Below are 22,416 nucleotides of genomic sequence, written 5' to 3'. Positions count from 1 at the left end.
TGCAAAAGATGTTGGCTTCATTAAGTTGACTAAGTGAACTTCCTTGAATGGATCATCCAGCACATCTAACTTCAGTTCAGTTGTTCAGTTGTGTCTGATTCTTTGCGACCCCATGGACTGCAGCATGCAAGGCTTCCCTGTCCATCACCAGTTCCTGGAGCTTGCTCAAACTCAACGTGCATCGAGTCAGTGATGCCATCCAACCAACCATCTCATCCTCTGTTGTCCCCTTCTCCTCCTGCCTTCAGTCTTTCCCAGCATCAGGGTCTTTTCCAATGAGTCAGACATCTAACTTAGGCAGAAATAATACTAGCTCTTTGTATATAAAATAAAAGTTTAAAAGCTTCAAAAATCGAAACAAAAAGATAGCAAGCTGGCCTTTGATAGGGAATGAGACCATGCTCCATTTTCCCCCTCCCACTCCCCAATTTATAAAGTATTTCTGATGACCTAGAAGGATTAATGTAGATACTTTGGTTGCATTATGTTTTCTTTGGTACCCTTGATCTTAAAAATAAATTCTCATACTAAAAATTGTTAGAAATTTTATTTCATAAAGCATTTTCAGAAGTAAGTTATTTCTGACTTTTTTCAGTCCACTTCTTAGGGAGTGAATAATGATAAATTTTGGACACTTTAAACCAAATTTCCTTAATAGAGCTTATGTTTGAATCAGTCCTATGTGCCCAGAAAGCTAAAGCAGCTCTCAATGGAGCAGATATATATGCTGGATGTTGCACACTAAAAATTGAATATGCAAGGGTAAATATTTTTTTTCCAACACTTTGCCAAAGAAGTTATTTATGCTTTGGATACACAGTTTGAACTTCCTTTCTTTTTAATCTTAACAGCCAACTCGTCTAAATGTTATCAGGAATGACAATGACAGTTGGGACTACACTAAACCATATTTGGGAAGACGAGGTAAGTATTTTATGCATTTTAGATGTACTTGACATCTGCTGTCAAATTTTTACATGCAGTTAGATTCCTTTTTCCTGACATGAGCTAGTTCATTCAAATGAAAACCTTGTTGGTGAAGCTTTTGTTGCAAAAGGCCTTGTAATGCTGGAAAAGAACCTTGAACATTAGTGCCCCCTTCTGGTATGTACTGAGTTAATGTATATTTAGTTCAACAAGGAGCCCACACATACAGGCACGCCCGCAGTTCAAGGACTTGCATTTCTCCAAGCAGCTCTCTCTCTTTGGAGGAGAGGAAACTGATTCAGAATATTCCTTACAAACTTCAAACTTGCACACTGCTTCTCTATGGAAAGGACTTTCCCCCCAAGCTGGACGAGGCATTAAGAAGGATAGAGGACTCCAGCAGGCTGACTCTACACTTCATCATGCACAACATCGGCATCAGCAAAAAGCCCTCTGAAAAACTCAGACTTGCAATTCACCTTGACTGCATACTGCATGCACCATCACCCCAAGTTTTTAAAGGAGGACACTTAACAGTACTTCAGACTTGCATGGGATGAATACCATGATAGACTGTGCCCATTTATTCAAGTTGTATGTATATATTGGTTTGATTTCCCTTAAGGTTTCAGTTGTAGAATTTAAAACTTTTCACTGACGGATACTACATTTTATCTACAATGTTGTAAATCTTAATGCCCATTGCTGTAATTGTTAGCAGCTTAGATTCAAATTGTTAATTGAATCCTTAATAGAGGATATAATCCTTAATAGAGCTATCTACAGGTCTTGGGAATTATAATGCTCAACCAATCCACACAGATATTAAAGATAAAAGAAATAGATACATACTTGCTGCACCTAAGATTACTTTTTTGTTTTTGTTTTCCTCAATTGTGGACATTGAATAACATAATAATGAAAAGATGCATTATATGTAAAAGATTTTCTGTGTGGTTTGATTTTTGTAAAGTGGCTGTTTATAAGTTGTCACTTTTTGTAACAATTTAAGGTTATCATTCATGTTAATTTGTGTAACTAGAAACTTTGACCTTTCAAATGTAGGTGAAAGTACCATGTCTGTTCAAGGTAGAATATATTTAAACTTTATAAATCTGAAAATAGGAGCATTTCATTTGAGATACATTTTCACCTATAACTTATAAATGCTAGATCTCATGAGCATAGATTTGAATGATAAAATTGTTCAACTGACTGTGTGGCAATTCTGGAATATACAAATCAAAATGTGGATCTTGTAAAAACAAGGGGGCTGCAGTATTGGCTACATCTCAACTACAATATCAGTGTTTGAACCATGTGTTGGGAAACCTCACCAAGATGAGTGTATCCGTAAAAGTCAGTAAACTAGGAAAAATTTTTATGGATCCAAAATATCTTGGTTAGTAGGAACTCCATAGTGCATGTACTGTTGCCAAAAAAAAAAAAAAAAAAAATGAGACAGTGTGGTGATCCTTTGCATGTTCAAATATTTAGGACTTTTGGGTGATTGACCCCTTTAATTCTTAGTTCTCAGGAAATCATCTTGCCTTATGCATGGGGTTGCAAACAAGTTTGTTTGATAATGCAGCTTAGGCTGGACCCCACATTTTTTACTACTCACAGAAATCTGCTTGTCCTGGGCTTGGTATAGTTGAATACAGTATTGAAAAACAAAGCCTTGGTCCTCAAACAAATGGACAAGTGGTTGATGAGAAATCTCTCACTTCTGTCAAGTTACAGTTACTGAACATTCAGTTTTGTTTTTTTCTAAACTCATTTGAAGTAGTAAGTTTGGTTATTTTTCTCTTAATATTTCTTAAAATATTTATGGACATCCTTCTTATTTTAATAGTGTTTATTTCTATTCTTTTAAAATAACTGAGTTTTGCAAAAGCCAGCTTAGATTAGATTTTTATACAAGAAATTATAGTCAGGAAAGTTTAGAAATGTAAGATAGAAATTTAAATAGGGAAATATAATTAAAGGAGGTAAAACAGTTAGCTGTTTATACTTTCAAAGGGAAAACATTCTTGTTTTCTGATTCCTTACAGATAGATATTTGTCTGTGCAGCAAATATCATATAGCAGTTTATTTTTGTTTTTGTAGTGACTTCAGCTTCCATTCAAGTTGATATTGAATTGTAATTTTTTCTACCAAAAACAAGAGTGACTTTATAAATATAACCACATTTCAAAAAGTTCTTTTCAGGTCAATTTACATTTTAGTGCAAAGAATTCTTAGCCTAGACTCCAGAGAATCCCTCCAGAAATGTTAAGCAAAACTTGTGTGTGTGTACATCTTTTGGGGGAGAAAAGGTCCACAGCTTCCATCAGATTTCAGACTGAATCCATGAAAGTTTACAAACCACTGTTTATACATTGATAAATTCAGTGTTTGACTCTTCCTCATACTTCTTTATATGACCTTATGTTAGTGCATTCTTCCAATTATTGAAGAGAAATCATCAAAGAGAAGTAATGACAATGTTTGGCTGAAAGATACCTTAGAGATCATCTATTCTAACTCCTTCATTTTATACATAAAGATTGTTTCTGTGATTATATAGCAAATTAGTGGTTAAGTTGAAATCTTAATTGATTCCCAATTCAGTGCTCTTTCTTTTATAGCACACAGTTAACTGTCAGTAAAACTAAGCCATGAAGACTTTATGACGGTTTTCGTTTAAGATTCTTAGATCAGATAAGCACTTATATTTAGCATTTGGTTGCATTCTTGAGCAGAGGAATGTTAGCAGAGTAGAATAGCAGACTGCATTGATAGAGTGAGACTTAAATGATAATACTGGGAAGAAGGAACTGTGAGTGTTTAAACTGGAGGAGAAATAAATGACTTTGGGAATATGGGGAGGATCATAATAACTTCTAAGCATTTGAAAGAGTTTTTGGAAAAAGACTTAAGTATTGAGTAAGGCTTGTGAGGCCCTAAATGGAGTAGAATATATTTAGAGGACAAATTTCTATACAATATAGAAATTAATTTTTTCATGATTTAAGACTAACTGAAAATGTAAGGGAAAGTAATGAGTACCTTGTTACCAGAGTTGGGTCAGCAGAGGCTAGGTGGTCCCAGTTGATAGTCTCAGGGATGATATAAAGAGAATTTATACACTGAATAAAAGTTGAACTAGATGACCTCCTAGGTCCTTTTCAATGCTGTGATAACTTGAAATAGGTAATTAAAACAATACTTCTGTAGCGTGAAGTGAAAATTAAAGTATTTCTCATCTCCCATTAACCTCATTTGTTTAGGTGACTAAGGATATGTAGAAAGCCTTTCTCTTTGATTTTCAAAGAATGACCAGACTCTTAATATTCATTAAAAATAAAAGAAAGAAAATCTTACTGAACACCATAATTTGATCAGCAAACTTTCTCAAAATATTACACAATGATTTTTAAAGTTTACTAACATAGGAAGTACTATTTTAGAAACTTAGAATAATTTTTTTATTGTTACCTTAGATTTGAGGAAATTGGCATGCCTCCCCTAAAGATGTAGTTAGCATAAAAATTATCCTTTAGGAGTATTGTAGTACTCTCGTCCAATAATGTAGCCCCCTTGGTTAGCTTTAACTTGGCATATTTAAGCTTTGGGGGTGTTCCTAGTTCTGCCTGGTGTTAAGGTCTATAGACAATGGCCAATCCATGATACACAGTATGGGCCAGTGATGTGAAAATTTCCAGCTCTCAAGTCAGTAGGTGTTTGTAAATATGTGTATATACATACAAAATACTCTGTGTTTACTGATTGTGAAACCATGTAATACAGGTTGTTGTTGGCTTATGCTGAACTTCTTGAAAGAAGCCCACTTTGAAAATGTGTTGCTGTTGAAGCTAATAGTATGCATCAGGTACTGTCTTTCAAAAGTACTGCACTTAAAGCTTGTTTTAAAGACATGTATTGGTAAAAAACTTCTGTACAGTGTCAAGCTTTAGCATTGTGTACCTCACTTTCTGAAAAGTATCCATTCTTTCCTTAAATTCGAAAGTGTGATTGTATTTGGCGTTTGCCAAAAAGATATTTTCAAGTTAAGTGGAATTTGTTAGATAGAATTATTTTCTTAAACTTCTGGTGTTTGTATTTAAATTGGATATGAATGGATGTTTAACATTAACCAGGAATCACATTTCTCATGAATTGTAATGGATGTTTTGAATGGGTGTTTCCCATGTGAGAACTCTGTTAAGTACTTGAGTCAAAATTGTTAAAACCATGTTTCTACTTTTGTGTCAGATAGAGGAAAGGGTCGCCAGAGACAAGCCATTTTGGGAGAACACCCTTCTTCGTTTAGACATGATGGCTATGGTAAGTTTGTCAAGGCAGAAGGAAGGTAGTATAGACAAACTCTTAGAATTTTTGCATTTCTGATGAAGAATGGCACAATTCTTGTCTCTCTTTTTTTTCTGCTCCCTTGATTTGGTTTATGGGATCAGTCCCTTATTAATATACTCCAAAGGAGTTGTCCAAAGTTCTTTGTTTTCTTAGGCTGTTGTACATCACATAATCTTTGGGATAAATGAGAGCTCTTGTTTGGGATTGAAAGCTTTTTCACTGTTACATTTTGTTTTGTTTTGGTTTTGATTAGTTATGAGCTCCAGACTGTTAGAAGACCAAAAAGAAGTATAGCTCAGTAAGTGTATTTTCTTCCATTCCAGCAGTTTATGAGCAAAGAGGAATTTAGAGTAATAAAAGGCAGAGCGAATGGGGTATTTGTTGAAAAGGAAACAGGATTTTGGTTAGATCTCTTAATTCTTTTAGTTCTACACTTGGCTACACTTGGTACTTCACCTTTGGTTAAATTTGTATTTAGTTCTCTTTTTTTTAAACTTCTTAGTTTTAATGTTTGCTATGTTGATAAATTAAGATTATGAAACCTAGATTGATAATCTTCAAGTTAGGTATCTTCAAAGTTAGGTATCTGGCTGTTGTCTTTATAAGCAGATGTTGAGAATTGTTGATAAAAGTTTAAACTGGTTCCAAGTTCTGTGTTTTTAAGTATTTTTTTAGTTTTTAGCAGTAGTTATTGACCCCACCTATTCTGTGGTTTAAAGTTGAAGTACAATTAGCGTTACTATTAGAAGTGGTAGAAAAATTGCTATGTTGTGTTCTTGGGATTTATTATTGAAAAGCCACCAGTGTTTCCTGTTGTTTGAAATGTTTTTAAATAGTGTACATATTTGATGACCATTCTTTGCTGTGAGTTTTAGCTTAATCCCTAGTATCTTTTTTTGAACTCCAGGAATTAATTACGTGTATGTATGTGTGTCTAATTGTTCAAGTAGTCTGTATTGCAGAAGAGATTTTTAAACAATATGTTATATCAAAACAGTAAGTGTAGTATAAAGTGAAAATCTTACTACAGTCATAATACTGTGTTCCTTGATCATTTTTCTTAGTTTCTTTAACAGTAAATATTAATGTGGTCATACAAGTAGTTCTGATCCTTCAGTAAAGAAACCCTTATTAGGAATTTACTGTGCATTGTATAGTGGAGGGTTTCAAAAGAATGGCTCATCAAAGTTTGTAGTATAGTTGTAGATTATATAAATGTGTCATGGCAGTCAGCTTAAGGCCAAAAATTGGTTAAATATTCTGCCAAAGGGAGTTAGAAAAAAATCTGTGAGCATATAAACAGACAGAGTACTACAGTAATGGTGACACAAACCATTTTCTTAGTGTGGCTTTTCAGGTTTGTCTTCACTTAATAAAATACATGAAAATTACATTAATAAGAATATGTTATATGCCCTAGAAGAACTTTATATTTTCTGAAAGCCTGTTGTGAAATTCTCTGTTGGTTTCCTGCCCTAAGAGTGTGTGTGTATAAAATTTAAGATGTAAGCTTAAAGAGAGATGCAAAACTCTTTGGAATGATTGTTAAATAGGGGTCATTCCGGTTCTGGAGAGTCCTGCTGAAGAAGGATGGTTGTGGTGGGTTTGTGTAGGGGCACCTGCTCTGAGCTATGTTTATTGAAACATTTGTCTCAGAGGAGAGTTCGCTCTATTTTCCTAGGGAAGTAAGCAGGAGAGGGGATAGGAGATAATGACGAATCAAGATTGACTGAAGAGAGAAGTAGCATAAAGAAACTGGGGTAAAAGCAAAGATGGGAGTCAGTGCTCGTGATATTGAGCCTTTTTTACAAATGCTTCAAATCATAACTGTGTTCCTTCAGATCAGCAGTTCAGCAAAGCAGGTTCATTTGCATTTTGCTGTCATATCATAGATGACTTTTCCTTTATAATAGTATGTGAAAAAATAAAGGAAAGGTTTATTTAACAGATGAAACTTGTTCACTAGTGTATTATAGCAGTATAAATCTGTGCTTTAAGAATTCTTTATCTTTATTTGAAAGTCTAGCCATGTGAGATGAACTGATAGAAGCCCTCGTACTTGAAAAGTGGCAAAAAATAATGTACAGATTTTAAAGTGTTGAAGATGGGGAAGGCCTTCAAAGTGTTCAAAATGCCATTTATGTAGCATTTTCCCATATAAATGAATTTTTTAAAAACAGAAGCAGCAATACTTTTTGCATGAGTTATTTAGAAAGCTTTTAAGAGACTTGTTTTTAATCTTCTTGATATAGGTAATGATTTAAATAGTGTATATAGCATAATTTAATCCTGATGGCTCAGTGTCATTACAAACATCAGATAATCTTTTGCACTGAAATTGTTACCTGTGACATTAGATCTAGAGTTTTTGGACCTTGGTCAACTTCAGCAGAGTGGAAGTTTCCATTAGCCATCTAATGTACATTTTCCCACTGTCTGTGAAAAAATTTAGTTATAATAGTGTAGTGTCATTACTGTACAAGCAAATGGTAGTATTAGGGGAAGGGCTGGGTGGAGTATAATATATATGTGCATTTTTGCAGTAGGGGTAAGAATAATTGATATTTAATGCCACTGTATATATAATAGTCTAAATTAGAGGCTGAAATACAGATAATTACTTAACAAGTAACACACCATGAGCTATATTGATTGTTTTGATAAACTAGATTATCGACAATAAGAGCAGTTGAAAACCTTGACCAATTTAAGGCAACACTGATGATGATATATTGATAAAGTATGCCTCCATAACGGAGAAGGCAATGGCACCCACTCCAGTGCTTTTGCCTGGAAAATCCCATGGATGGAGGAACCTGGTAGGCTGCAGTCCATGAGGTCGCTAGAGTCGGACACGACTGAGCGGCTTCACTTTCACTTTTCACTTTCATGCATTGGAGAAGGAAATGGCAACCCACTCCAGTGTTCTTGCCTGGAGAATCTCAGGGACGGGGTAGTCTGGTGGGCTGCCATCTCTGCGGTCGCACAGAGTTGGACACGACTGAAGTGACTTAGCAGTAGCAGCATGCCTCCATAAAATTGTAGGAATTCACAGTATATTTACATGTGCTCAGTGATAGTATTTCTGTGTTGTTATGAATGGCAGCTATATTTAGAATATTGAATATTGAATCCACATAAGCTGTAATAATGTGCTATGATACCAAAATATAGTAGTTCTTAGTAACTCGCTCTACATGACTAGTGTTCCCTAGTCTTACATAAAAGTGAAAGCCAGTAGCATTACATATTCTTTATTTCTTGAAAAATGAGGGAAGGACTTGGGTTTTTGGATTGGTTTCTTGCACAGTAGGAAAATCTTTATATGCACCCCATAGTATGCTTCTGTAATCACTGACTCAGCCCAGTTGGTAGAGAATCTGCCTGCAGTGCAGGAGACCCAGGTTCAATCCCTGGATGGGGAAGATCCCCTGGAGAAGGAAATGGCTACCCACTCCAATATCTTGCCTGGAAAATCCCATGGACAGGGGTGGGCTGCAGTCCATGGGGTTGCAAAGAGTCGGGCACGACTGAGTGACTAACACTTGACTTCACTTCAGGAGCACTAAGATGTGTGGGTTTACATTTTTGAGTTATATCTCTCCGTCTTAGTTGCTTGTTCTCAGTTCTTATGCCTCTCTTCTTCCTGCTGTAAATGTGCCCTCTGCCAACTTTTAGTATCAGTTTCTCTGGACTCCTTCATTCCCATCTATTCCATTCACTCTTTGTTTTTCCTGTTGCTTCTAATCTTTTATGGATGGGAAAACTGAGTAAATTGAAGTTACTTAGAGCTAGAGTACTCTAGAGTTAGCTAGTCACTCTAGAGTTAGCTAGTTGATTCTTAGTAAAGATTCTCAGAATGAGAGACATGGTTTTGTGTGTTTCTGTGACAGCAGATTCAGATATTCAAGCATTATCTTCTTTTGGATTCTTGATGTTTCAAAAAATGGAAGTTGCTGAATAATGATTACCTCTGAGTGTGTTTATGGGTGGTTATTAACTAAATCTAGGCTTTTTATTTCCTAAATTATAATCAGGAGAATACAATTCTAGCCTGAAAGTACATTAATAGTAAAATATATTCAAGGGGACAACTTCTTAGTGGAACTAAAGGTGTTATCTGTATATAGATTTCACTGAAGATTTTATTGTATTATTCCATCCTCCAAAAGATGTTGGCAGGTTTTTTTGAGTTTGATGTATGATTTATATATAGTGGCCCAAAGTTTTACACTGATTCCTTTTCGTCCATCCATAGCCTGATCTTTTTCATCCATCCATAGCCTGATTTTTGTTAAAATCACTTTTTAAAAATAAGAACTTAAATCCTGGTGTATGCAGGTGTGTGCAGGTCAGTGTATATTGGATCTGGTGCAAATAAATACAGATTTTTGTTAATTCCCACAGGTTATATTTGAATATTCATACATTTGAGTTTTCCTTGGATATGCATCAACCTAGCTAATAAGAGTTTGTTTTTGTGTATGGTGAAGTGTGTCTGCTAAAGTTTTATTTTGTTTTGTTTTTAATAGGATCCCATGGTCCATTATTACCTTTACCGAGTCGTTACAGAATGGGCTCTCGAGATACACCTGAGCTTGTTGCCTATCCATTACCACAGGCCTCTTCCTCTTACATGCATGGGGGAAATCCCTCTGGTTCAGTTGTAATGGTTAGTGGATTACATCAACTAAAAATGAATTGTTCAAGAGTCTTCAACCTATTCTGCTTATATGGAAATATTGAAAAGGTAAGTTTCATTTTTTTAAGAAATTATTTTTTAAAGGTTCATTTTATATTAACTTCTTTTGCTAGGACATATAATAGGAAAATCTGAAAAGGCTGCCAGATATATGTGTTTTCTCGTATTTAAGAACATGCAGGTTCTTTCAGTAGTGATCCACATAAGTTAAAAATTCATTAGGTAGAAATTTAGAAATTGTTTTCTGTTGGTTAGTGATCAGAGTAGATTGTTGGTACTAAAAATATTTTTCTATTTTTATTGAAGTATAGTTGCTTTACAATGTTGTATTAGTTTCTGCTGGATAGCAGAGTAAATTAGTAATAGAAATAGAAGTCTAAAATGGTAAGTAGTTTAATCAATTACTAGCATATTATAGGCTTTATGCCTATAAAATTACTTTAAATATATTCTGGTATTTAACATATTGAACTGTGGAATTTTGAAAGAGCAATTACTTTCTTGGAGCTTGGTCTACATAAACATGTCTCAGGACTTGGCTGTCTATGAATTTTAGGAGAGTTCTAAATTGATACATCTGCCTCCCAAATGCTAGAGTTCTAGTATATTCTGCAGGGACAACATGCTTTTACCTCACATCAGTATTTAAAACTGACCCACTTTGATAGACTGTGTCCAAAACTTTCTGTCTGGAGGCTTTACACTCAAAAAGTGGTGAAACATTTAAATTTCACATATTTTGAAGATCTTTAAAACTTCATTGAACTTTATTTTCACCAGATAACTCTATGCTTTCCCCAGATCTGTGATGTTTTATTGATATCTCACACTTAGAAAAGTCCCTGTCACAAACTATGTTCTAAACTTTTTTGAAAGAATCATGGAAAATTTAACTGGGGAAATGATTGGTAGTCTTCTTACCACTTGTTGGATACATTTGCTAATTTGAGTTTTAGTACTGTAGTATGTTGTTTTTTCCTGTTGTTTTAAGTGATTTTAGTATTGTTTTCACAGCAATAAAAGAAAGTACAGTGTGTGAGTCATAAGTGTGTGTGGCGGGGCGGGGGCATGGAATTGCTACTCTTGAGTTCTTAGTTCATTAATTGTAAAGCCTCCTTGATCTGAGACAGCAACTTGGAACATCTCTGAAAAAAAGTTTTCACTACCTATTTGACCATGTGAAAGAGAAAAAGAAAAAAGAAAGTCCGTATTTGGTTTAGGGGATAACATAAGGAATATTTCTCCTTGTATAACTAGCCAAGAATACATGGAACAGATTCAGCAGCATTGAGAAAAGTAGTTCAGAGTTTTTCATATACACATTTATCTTACACATCATCTGTTAAGGTCCAGAAACTGCATAATTTATAACTGATATGCTTTAATGTATATGTTAACCTTCTTTACATAGTGTTACTTTTCTGTTTGTGCTTTTCACATTTGTAGACAACTGGAATCAGGCAATTCAATCAACATTTTTAGAGCATTGTTTTTTGTGTCGTGAACTGTTGTCTCATTTAGAAATCCAAATCACTTTCTAATAAAAACAAAATTTTTGTATGTTATTTGAACAATTCTGGTCTCTCCACATCTCAAAAAATAAAAAATTTTAAATGATACATTTTAAGTCATCATAGTCCTTTAAAGATCTATTTATGGTCAGTTTCTTTTTTTTTTTTTTGAGATTTATCAGTTGGACTACATACTTCACATACATATTTCGTCACTATTACATTTGTAAAAATGTTATTGGATTAAATCAAGGGAGAGAAATTTTGCCCGCAGGAAGGCAATTGATTTCAAATAAAACTGAAAAGTCCCACTACAACTGAGTTTTGTTCAAGTACAGGTGTAGTATAAAAATACTAGGATAGCCTATTAAAATTGATAATTGCAGTGATAGATATAAATGCTACATTACAATTTGTTATGTAAGTACTCTCACTGTTCCTTGAGGTTAACAGGTTAGAACTGTGTTTAATACGTTATTAACATTAGTAATACTTAATAGATATTTAGGGACTTTCCAAGGCATAGGCACTATGCTGAAAGATAGTCATACTGTATCCCGTCTAACCCTTACAGCATTATATACTAAAACTGGAATAATTTAAGAGGACAAATATGGCTTCTCTCAATGATGTCATGAAAACGTGTATTTCCTATTTTTTAAACTGCTCCTACCTTGCCCGAGCCTTCCCACTGGAAATGCTATCTCAAGGTCATTTTGTATTATTTCTCATATAGTATCTTGTTTGTTGCTTGTTTGTTACTAAGGCAATAAACAGCACGCTGAATAGTTGGTAATTATTATTTACTTCAACATTTCTGACCTTCCTACTTGAACATAATCTTTAAGAAGAACATGTCTTTAAAAAAAAGACCATGTCTGTTATGTTTGCCATTAAATCCCCAGTACATAGTACAGTGCATAATTATTAAAACATATTAGGTACTTAATAAATATTTATTGGATTAATAAATATTGATGAGTTCTGCCAAATGTTATCATTATCTCCATTTTAGAAGGAAATCTGTGGCTCAGAGAAGTGAATTGCCCTACATGACACGGTTAATAAATAACAGAGTCAGGGTAAGCTTCTGCTCTTCTTTAGGGTGTTATACAATAGAATTGCAGTCTTCTGTTTTAAACTATTGCATTTTGATAAGAGTTAAGAGTGTCTAATAGAAGAGCAGAATAAAGTTAAGATTCCAGGTATTCTTTACTTGACATCAACCACTTACAATGTCTTTAGAAATTCTGTTACTGTTAAAGGGAATTAAATGTTCACCTTTTGGGAATTTTGTACTTACAGGTAAAATTTATGAAGACCATTCCTGGTACAGCACTGGTAGAAATGGGCGATGAGTATGCTGTAGAAAGAGCTGTCACACATCTTAACAATGTCAAATTGTTTGGAAAAAGACTTAATGTTTGGTAATTATTTATCTTAAGTGGTAAATTTAAAAAACATTTATCCTTTTTATTGGAGACATTAATTTCCATTTCAGAATATTTTAATGTAACTGAGGGCACATTTGAAACCAGCAGCTATAATGGTGTCATTTTAAACACTTCAGATCATATAATTTATATTGTGTATATTACTTATACACAGTTTTATAATCAAAGCAAAATGTTAAAATGAGCAATTTTTTATTTGTTTTCTAGTATGAAATATTCAGTAGGTTTTTCTAAGTGTAAGAGCAATTGATTATAACTCAAACTAAATATAAATATTAAATAAATGTTTAAAATAGTGAATAGTAAATATTTAAATTGTATTTAAATAGCTGCATATGCCTTTTTTATTAGGATCAATGCAGGCATATATGTTAACAGTTTGAGACTGCCAACTTGCTGCTTTTATCTAACAAAGGTATGTTCTATACCTCTTTGATTTCTAATTTTTAGTGTGTCTAAACAACATTCAGTTGTTCCAAGTCAAATATTTGAGCTGGAGGATGGTACAAGTAGCTACAAGGATTTTGCAATGAGCAAAAATAATCGTTTTACAAGTGCTGGCCAAGCATCCAAGAATATCATCCAACCACCCTCCTGTGTGCTGCACTACTATAATGTTCCATTGTGTGTCACGGAAGAGACCTTCACAAAGGTAGGCACTGAAATGTACATTGTATAAAATGTTCCTGTTTCTTATTTTAAAATATGTGATGTTTTAACATTATTTTAAAGTCTCTCACTGTTCATCTTCTGCTTTTGATATTATTGGTTTTTTTTTTTTTTTTTACTTATTTGGTACTTAATACAGTTCATTCTTTGACCATTATACTTTTCTGGCCTCCATCCTTCATTGGTCTTCTGTTGTTTTGTGGCTCAGTATTTTTGAGAATTGGAATTAGAATGAGGTATGCTTAGTCCTGCATTTATAAAGTTCTTTTACCATGTCCTTAAATCTCACCCATAACAGAACTGTATATATCCCTGCATTTTCCCCTAACTGCAGAAATGCTTCAGAAAAGAATTGATTTTTCCAGAACACCACTACCCACCTTAGGTACTCAATTAAACCTTGGTCAGCTGTGAGAATATATGTTTCAGTTATAAGTCTTGGCTTTATTGTATAGCACTAAAATTATGTACGTAGTTTATAGGATATCACCATTTTTATTGATTTTCTCATGTAGCTTATTAATCTAAAAACATTTGGTTTAATTCATTCATGCCATACTCAAAACTTTAAATGCTACCGTAAAGTTTACTTTCTCGGGGAGGGGGCAAAAAAGGTAGGAATATTATTTGGGCCTTTTTTAATGGAGTTTTACATTTCTTTGACAGTTGTGTAATGACCATGAAGTTCTTACATTCATCAAATATAAAGTGTTTGATGCAAAACGTAAGTGCACATTCCCTCTTTTTAAGTTTCCTGGTTAATTTGATGATAAGCAAATAACAAGTGGATTTGTGTTTCTTTGTTTTGTTTTAGCTTCTGCCAAAACACTTTCTGGGCTTTTAGAATGGGAATGCAAAACTGATGCAGTAGAAGCCCTCACAGCACTAAATCACTATCAGATAAGAGTTCCAAGTAAGTAAAATTGTGTCATAGTTATTCAGTGGGAGTTACTGTCCGAACATTGATGATCATTTAAAGATAGCATTTCTTATTTTTTTAATATAGTATAATATAGAAGTTCAAATTTTAAAAAGGCATATAAATTCCACAACCCCTCATAATTCTTATATTAGTGACCTTTTGCTATGTATCAGATTATCACAACATTTAGCAGCTTAAAACAGCAAATCTTTATTTATCTTACTGTTTCTGAAGATCAATAGCTGTGTGGGTCTGGCTCTGGTCTCGTAAGGCTGCAATCATTTTAAGTCTTATGACTGGGGACTGGATAATCCAGTTGCATGCTCACTTGTGTGTTTCTTTGTAGGGACAGTCAAACCACGTTGGCCATTTCATGGTAGCTCTTTTGCCTTTTTTAAAGGAGCGAAAGAGAGATGAAAGCAAAAGACCAACAAAACAGAAGGCACAGTGCCTTTCGTAACCTATTACTGGAAGTGCCATGATATCACTTATGCTGTAATCTGGTGGTCACACCGACCAACTGTGATACAGTGTAGGCGGAGGCTATATAGGGCTGTGAATGCAAGGAGGTACAGAGCGTTGGGGCCCGCTTGGAGACTGACTTGCATAAATCCTGTTGATCTTTTTAGAAGAAAGCAATAAATATATACGTTTAAAAAACTCAAATGGTACATACTGGTACAAAATGAAAGTTAAAGCTTTCTATAACTCCTAATCTTTCTGTCTTTTCCTTTTATTCCTCCTCCCCAGTATATATATCTACCTTTTTAAAACTTACACAAAATGGGTCTTCTATACATACTATTATGTGCCTTGCTATTTTCACTTAATATGTCTTGGAACTGTTCCTGTATCAGCACGTGTAAAACTACCTCCCCCCCTTTATTTTCACCACAGAGTAGCTGTTTTTAGTAGTGATGTACCACAGTTTACTTGATTTACCCATTTCCCCTGTGATGAATACTGTTTGTTTCTAATTGTTTTTTTCTGTTACTATAATAAACATCCTAATAGTTGCATGTTTTATATTTGTAGGGCATTTTCCTCGTAGAGAGCATAAAGGTTTATATTTTGGTAAATGTTGCTCGATTGTCCTTGGAAAAGGTTACACGAGTTTACTACCTGTGGTGTATGAAAATGCCTGCTGCCCAACACTCTTACCAATGCTGAGTGTTGTCAGACTTTGGATTTTTACCAAAATGATAGATGAAAAATGGTATCCCACATTATTTTAATTTGTATCAAATGAAGTGTCGCTCTCTTTATGATGGTAAATGGCCTCTTTTTTATAGTGCAAAGAATATACAAGTATTTAACTTTTGAAGCTTTATGCTGTATAATTTACTTAGCTCCTCGCTCTATAGGGTGTTAAAACGTTATCTTTCTAAATAAATAATAGAATAATTAATACCAGTTTTATTAGGAGTGATGATGAATGGTAGTGGGGGGAAGAAAATTACACACTGAAGTATTTATGGATGGAGTAACATATCTAGGATTTGCTTTAAAATATTCCAGCACCCCAAAAGCGTATGGAGAGTAGGTAGATGAAGTAAGCCTGCCACATGTTGACAGTTAATGAAACTTTGTGGTTGTTCATTATACTGAGCCATATATTTTTTCATGATTGAAAATTTTCTCAGTAAAAAATTAATAAGTAGGAATACCTCCTCTCATTTTACCTTAGTCACAAAAATAAATAGTGAGTCAGGCTAAATTTTTGATGAAAGATTTTAAAAGACTTTATATGCATATTTGAGATATAATAAAAATATAGTATATTAATAGTAAACTCCTTGAAGACAGGTACAGTTCTGTTTTTTTTTTTAATCTTCTGCAGTGTCTTGCTAATACTTGCTGATGTATGTACTTTTATAGGAATTTTATATTTCTTTGCATAATCAGTTGACGAAGAACTATCTCTGCTTGTTCTGAAAAGTTAAAGAAGTATTTTTGTGTATTATACCACCCCTTCTTTTCTTTAGCAGTTTAAAAATTTATATGCCTTGTTGATCAGATTTAATACTTAACTCCCTTAGAACTTTTTCAGCTCATTTCTTTTACATTCCAATCTTATTCCATTTCTCAAACTATATTTGAATTAACTTTTTTAGAGTGATTACCATTGGTGATATTTTCTGCAAAGTGAGTTTTGCAAATGGACTTAGATAAGCCTAATCCTGATACTGTTTATCTATAATGATTAATTCACTAAAAAAAACAAAAACCATTTATGAGTGCATCCTGTGTGTCAAATGATGTTTAGAACTCCAGGAATGTAAAATGGACAATATTCCAGCCTTCATTTAGCTCACCTGCTAGTAGGTATGAATGAAAGTAATCTTCTCCTTACCTTACATAGAAATTTTCCTTCTTCAAATACTATAAAAAAATGAAATAATTTACTCTGCTAATTCAATTTTATGAAAGTTTGATGAAGGAAACTGTTAACTGTGTTTTTTAATTTTACAGATGGTTCCAATCCCTATACATTGAAGCTTTGCTTTTCTACATCATCCCATTTATAAGAAGAGACAAGCATGTTAGAATTTATGATTTACCTTTATTACAATTTTAAAGCTACACTTCATTTAAAAAAGAAACTAAAATGGTTAATCTAATGTTGCCTTGCTTTGATTTAAGATTCTGTTCTGTAATAAATATTTTGCCTTGAGTAAATTTGTTGTAAACTTAAATATTGCTTTCATTTTAACATAGAATATCATAATGTAGACTATCTACAGCTTTCTTGTAGATTATACAAATATATGATTTCTAATCTTATTTTTCTTCCACGGTGAAAATATATTTGCATTCTTATGCTAATTATCTGCAAGTATTTTTCCATTGTGTATGAGATTAATGCAGGTGAAAGTATTGCATTTTAATATTATAGAATTCCTATTAGATGTTTAAGTATGTTGCAGTTATTCATATTAAACATGTATTTATTAAGTATTTTAATCAAGTTTGAGAATAACATTGCATATGTTAAATTTTAAGTACTACAGATTTAGCTGATTTTATATTTCTGAAAAGCTAACAGACATGGATACACTTGTACAGTATGCACTCAAACTTATTTAAATTGGTGTATTTTTTTCCTTAAGTCATTGTCCATTTGTATTGACATGCCTCTGTTTCTAGTTCCCGTTTGGCAGTTTTATAAAGTTACAGCAATGAGTTAACGTGTTCATCTTCATTTGTTGCATGTGACTTGATCCTGAAAACACATCTGGTATTTGGCATTGAAATTTTAATAGAAGGTATAATTAACTGTTCCTCTTCTAGATAATCTGAGATCCATGGATGGGCTTTAGGGAGTCTGTGAACTCCCTAAATTTGTATGTAGAATTTTGGGTACTTGCATTTTTATTTTTTACTCTGAAATCCATCAGTAATATATGTATTTTTCTACATGGTACAAGGTATAAGGATCTAATTTTATTTTTATTCCAAACAAATAGCTATTTGTTTCAACGCCATTTATTAAACATTCTTTCTCCCACTGGATCTGGTTTTTTTTTTTTTTAAGGAACAAAACGTATCTTATACATAGGCAAGTAAAATGTAAGGACTAAGCATGGTATTGAGAGACTATACTATAACACATCTGTTACCAGGTTCATAGTTTTTAGAAAACTGATGCGGGCATTTTATTTTCATCTTTAGTAGAAGGGAGAATATGTTTTATCTATCTTGGGTAACTATGAAATCTATAGTTGGCAATAGCCAATCTCTTGATTCTGAGAGTTTTAAACAAACTTGTATATAGAAGTTCCATTTAGATCTTTTGAAAAAGCTTTATTTTGAATTTTAACAAAAAAGCAGTTTGCCTTAATCCTTTTAGGAATGATGCAGGGGTTTAAAAAAGTTTTAAGAGCTGTTGAATAGAAAGTTTTGATGGAATTAAGCATACATTAACAGTTCTCATTGCATTTTGACAGCAGTGGACTAATGTCCCTTTAGCCTTCTAGGTCTAGAAATTTTAAATTCAATCTAGAAGCATTTTAGACCCTTATGGAACCCAGTAAATTATGTTGAAGGTAACCTGTGAATGAACTTCTGTAAATGTATGGTACTGTGCTGTATACATAAGTTTACCTGACTTTACAATAAATGAAGCTTTTTTTTTCCCTCTTCTATAAATACTTTTCTACATTTGTTGTAAAATTGAGATGTCTTAATTTTAAAAGGTAACTTGTGAGTTTGTGTAATAGTTGTCTCCTTCCCTTGCCCTCTGAAAATTAAGATGGATGTCAGTGTTACAGATTATTTTGTGCCTAAGATTTTAGGAGACAAACCTGTGGATGGTTGACAGGGCTTATTTAATTTATATGTGCTTTAAGTAGTATTGACTTTACATATGAATTCTTTGTAATGCTTTCTCCCCACCAAAGTAACAAGTAGATTCTTCAGATGTAATTGGGGTGGTAGGCGGGACCTTGCTGATTTGTGCACTGGTATGTCGGTCCTCTTCTGTTGCTGTCAGTAATGTTTCTGACAGTTTACTTGGGTTTCACCACTGTGTACGCTTTGGTGACACACCCTCTTTCCTTAGCCTTAACAACAGTCTTGCCTTCGTGATCTTTCAGCTTTTAGGAGAACATGAAGGAGCAGGTTCTACAGCTGCCCTTTTAAGAAATAGTAGCTTGGGGACTTCCCTGGTAGTCCAGTGGCTAAGACTCAATGCTCCCAATGCCTGGGTTCAGTCCCTGGTCAGGATGCTAGATCCCACATGCCGCAAGTAAGACCTGACACAGCCAAATAAATAAATATTTTAAAAAAAGAAATGGTAGCTTTGAGTTTATTTTTTTAATACTGAAATTCCATTCCATAGCCAAATCCCATGAAACATTTGATAATAAATCCGTAGAAGTGAGTTACAAAATATTAGCTGCCTTTTAAAATCCCTACCTTCCTGCTGAGGGATTACCCTATCAAATAAAAATTATTTGCAGTTGTAGCTGGCATGAGACTTAGCAGCATCTTAGTGAGTTGATTATCTAAACAGTATGTTTTCTAGGAGTGAACTGAGAGATGAGGGTAAGAATGACTAAATGGGGTCAATAATTATATTTAATGTTTTTACATTGTTCTCTGCAAGGATAGGTTGCTGGGTAACTGCTTCTTAGTAGTTATCAGTGATATTCTCTTTCTAGAAGAAAATTTTTAGTGTAGAACATTGTTCCATAGTAATCTAAAGCATAGATTTGCTTCATTTAAAAAGTTCAGTTGAACTAAAGTCACCCTAATTTAAACAGCATAAGGAAACTGCTGTGAGCATAGGCTGCTTTGATTATACAGTATTAGCTGTATTAGCCCAAACTATTAATTGCTCTGGTAAATGGTTAAAATAGGGGTTACCAGAGACTGGGAATGGGGAGAACAGAGATTAACTGCTAATGGGTATAGGATTTCCTTTGAGATAATGAAAATGTTCTGGAACTAGATAGTGGTACTAGTTAACTACATTGTAAATGTACCAAGTGCCACAGAATTGTACATTTTAAAATTGTTAAAATGGTAGTTTTAAGTTATGTGTATTTTACTACAGTGAAAAAAAGTCTGGCCCAGCAGTCCTTCAGTTTAAACAAGGGCCGATGCAGTACTTCACTTTAATGTAGCTAGTTAGGTATGTTGAGAAAAGGGTATGGGGATAATGTGGGTTAGTTTCACCCCACCAGCAGATGTAATTCCAGATCTGGCTTATGGTTTTATCGCTGTGGTGGCTGTCAGCTTCTTTGTCCAGTCACCCTGGGCTGTGGGTCAGGGTGGGTCACGGGCCAGAGAAGAGACGGATCTTGAGCACCATGAGCAGTTAGGGAAGGATTTGAGATGGGGAGAGGATGATTCCATGAACAGAAACTAGAATTTCTCTTGTGTTCCTAAACCAAAATGATGCACTGGCTGCACAGTTCAGGTTCTGCTGGGACTCTACTATGGTTTGAGCTGCGCTGACTTAATGAGTCTCAGCCTTCAGGAAGACATATTAGTGAATGTAGTCAAGTTTCCTTGAAGGTTAAGAGGTGATTTTACTCAATTGACTCAGTTTTATGTAGATTTTCACCTGTATACTAACTATAGCTGTTTCAAAGTCTTGAAGAGGAATTCAGTGAGATTGAAATTTATAGAAAATAATACGTAGAAACAAAAACATATATATAGTATATAAATTCTTCAGAGGGCCTTTTATTTGTTACCAAATCAAATTTGGATCCACTCACACGCCCAATAAAACCAATCTACTGACACTGGTCTGTGGTGAAGGAAGGTACATTGTTTATTCCAGGGCACAAAGCAAAGAGTCCAGGCAGCTAATGCTCAAAAAGCCCAAACTCCCTAATGACTTTCAGGGAAAGATTTTAAAAGACAGGAAGAGGGTTGCAGGGTATATGTTCAGTTTATGGGCATTCTTCTGATTGGTTGCTGGTGAGGTAATCAGGAGTCAGCATCATCAACCTTGTGGTTCCAGCCCACATGGGGATTACATGCTTGTGGATAGCCTATAGTTTTTCCACCTAGTGAGGGTTTCATTATCTGCAGAACAGTTCAAAGGATATGGCTCAATAGCTCTTGAGGGGAAACTAAAGGTCCTTGACATCGTTTAATGGCTGAGCTATCATTATTTTTCTTGCTTGACCGTTTTCCTTTGTTTCTGTGTTTTCTCACTTCTCTGATTAAATTTATTGTTTGAAACTTGGGGAAGGCCTAGGAGGCTCAAGTTATTCTGCAAATAAGAGGCATTCAGAAGACAGGCAGGGGGGTCTGTCCCAGAAAGGTCTAGTTTGTTGTTTAGTTGCTAAGTCGTATACAACTCTCTGTGACCCCATGGGCAGTAGCCCTCCAGGCTCCTCTGTTCATGGAATTCTTCAGGCAAGAATACTGGAGTAGGATGCCATTTCCTTCTCCAGAGGGTCTTCCCAACCCAGGGATTGAACCCATTGCAGGCAGATTGTTTACTACTGAAGCCACCAAAGAATCCCTGCTGGGTTACAAGATGAGAATGCAAATACATTTTGTTTTAGGCACTTGTGTGATACAATTATAAAACCTGAACTATTTCTGCCTAATACAGTATAGTAGGACCAATGCCAATGTCAATGACCTCAATCATGGTAGAGCTTTTCTTGCTAGACTGTTATAAGAATAAGTAATATCTATAGTACTGTTGCCAACACAAAATCAGACTTGTCCTACAAAAGCCTCTCATATGATTGTTTATTTAATGCTATGATATCTCTCAGTAAACTGCTTATATTTGTGCTGAAATTACCACTTGACCAGAAAGACTAAAATAGTTCTGTCGCCTGTTGTACTTATTCCTGCTGTGTAATAACCCTTTGCTTCCCACAGTTTCTGTTCAAAACATTTTAGTCTCAGAATCAGTAAAACTTGTTATTTTCCTTAGTTTGTGTTTCTGAGGAAGGCAGAACTGCTCTGGGGTGTTGTTTCCATTATGTGTGAATGAAGGACCACATGGTTTATAAATTCTAGAAAATGTACAGAGATAGCATTTTGGCGCCCCAGCCTCAACATACTTGCCATCAGGTGTGACACATTAGAGGATTGATCTGTAACCTGGAACTGTGGTCATGGGCCATGATGCTCTTCCAGTGAGAAGCAGGTGAGCATGTGATTGTGATAAAGGAAAGGGCAGAGACTGAGGTAGGAGAGACCCGATTGCACATTGATACAATGTAGAGTTTAGGCTAGATGACATGATTTGCTAAAGAATACTATTTTAGGACTTCCCTGGTGGTGCAGTGGATAGGAATCCACCTGCCAGCACAGGGGACACAGGTTCAATCCCTGGTCCGGGAAGATTTCACATGCCGTGGAGCAACTAAGCCTGTGTGCCCCAACTACTGAGC

At 34.6% G+C, this 22,416-nt stretch overlaps 1 protein-coding gene across 3 annotated transcripts in view; it reads left to right on the top strand.

Annotated features, from left to right (window-relative positions):
- Nucleotides 1–18,691, top strand: part of HNRNPLL (heterogeneous nuclear ribonucleoprotein L like) — a 106,492-nt gene extending 87,801 nt beyond the window's left edge. For 2 of the 3 annotated variants that reach the window (XM_061432125.1, XM_061432123.1), the window contains exons 5-13: nt 661–762; nt 852–924; nt 5,186–5,257; nt 9,817–10,034; nt 12,803–12,924; nt 13,402–13,603; nt 14,287–14,344; nt 14,435–14,533; nt 17,015–18,691. In XM_061432125.1, coding sequence (XP_061288109.1) covers nt 661–762; nt 852–924; nt 5,186–5,257; nt 9,817–10,034; nt 12,803–12,924; nt 13,402–13,603; nt 14,287–14,344; nt 14,435–14,533; nt 17,015–17,070 — 1,002 coding nt within the window. In that variant the 3' untranslated portion in view covers nt 17,071–18,691. The remainder of the gene's footprint in view (nt 1–660; nt 763–851; nt 925–5,185; nt 5,258–9,816; nt 10,035–12,802; nt 12,925–13,401; nt 13,604–14,286; nt 14,345–14,434; nt 14,534–17,014) is intronic. The other variant, XM_061432124.1, reaches the window with a different exon arrangement.
- The last annotated feature ends 3,725 nt before the right edge of the window (nt 18,692–22,416 follow it).

Source organism: Bos javanicus, chromosome 11, assembly GCF_032452875.1.
Source record: "Bos javanicus breed banteng chromosome 11, ARS-OSU_banteng_1.0, whole genome shotgun sequence".
Classification (NCBI taxonomy): domain Eukaryota; kingdom Metazoa; phylum Chordata; class Mammalia; order Artiodactyla; family Bovidae; genus Bos; species Bos javanicus.
Note: the sequence above shows the minus strand (reverse complement) of the source record. Positions and strands in the feature narration are given on the sequence as shown.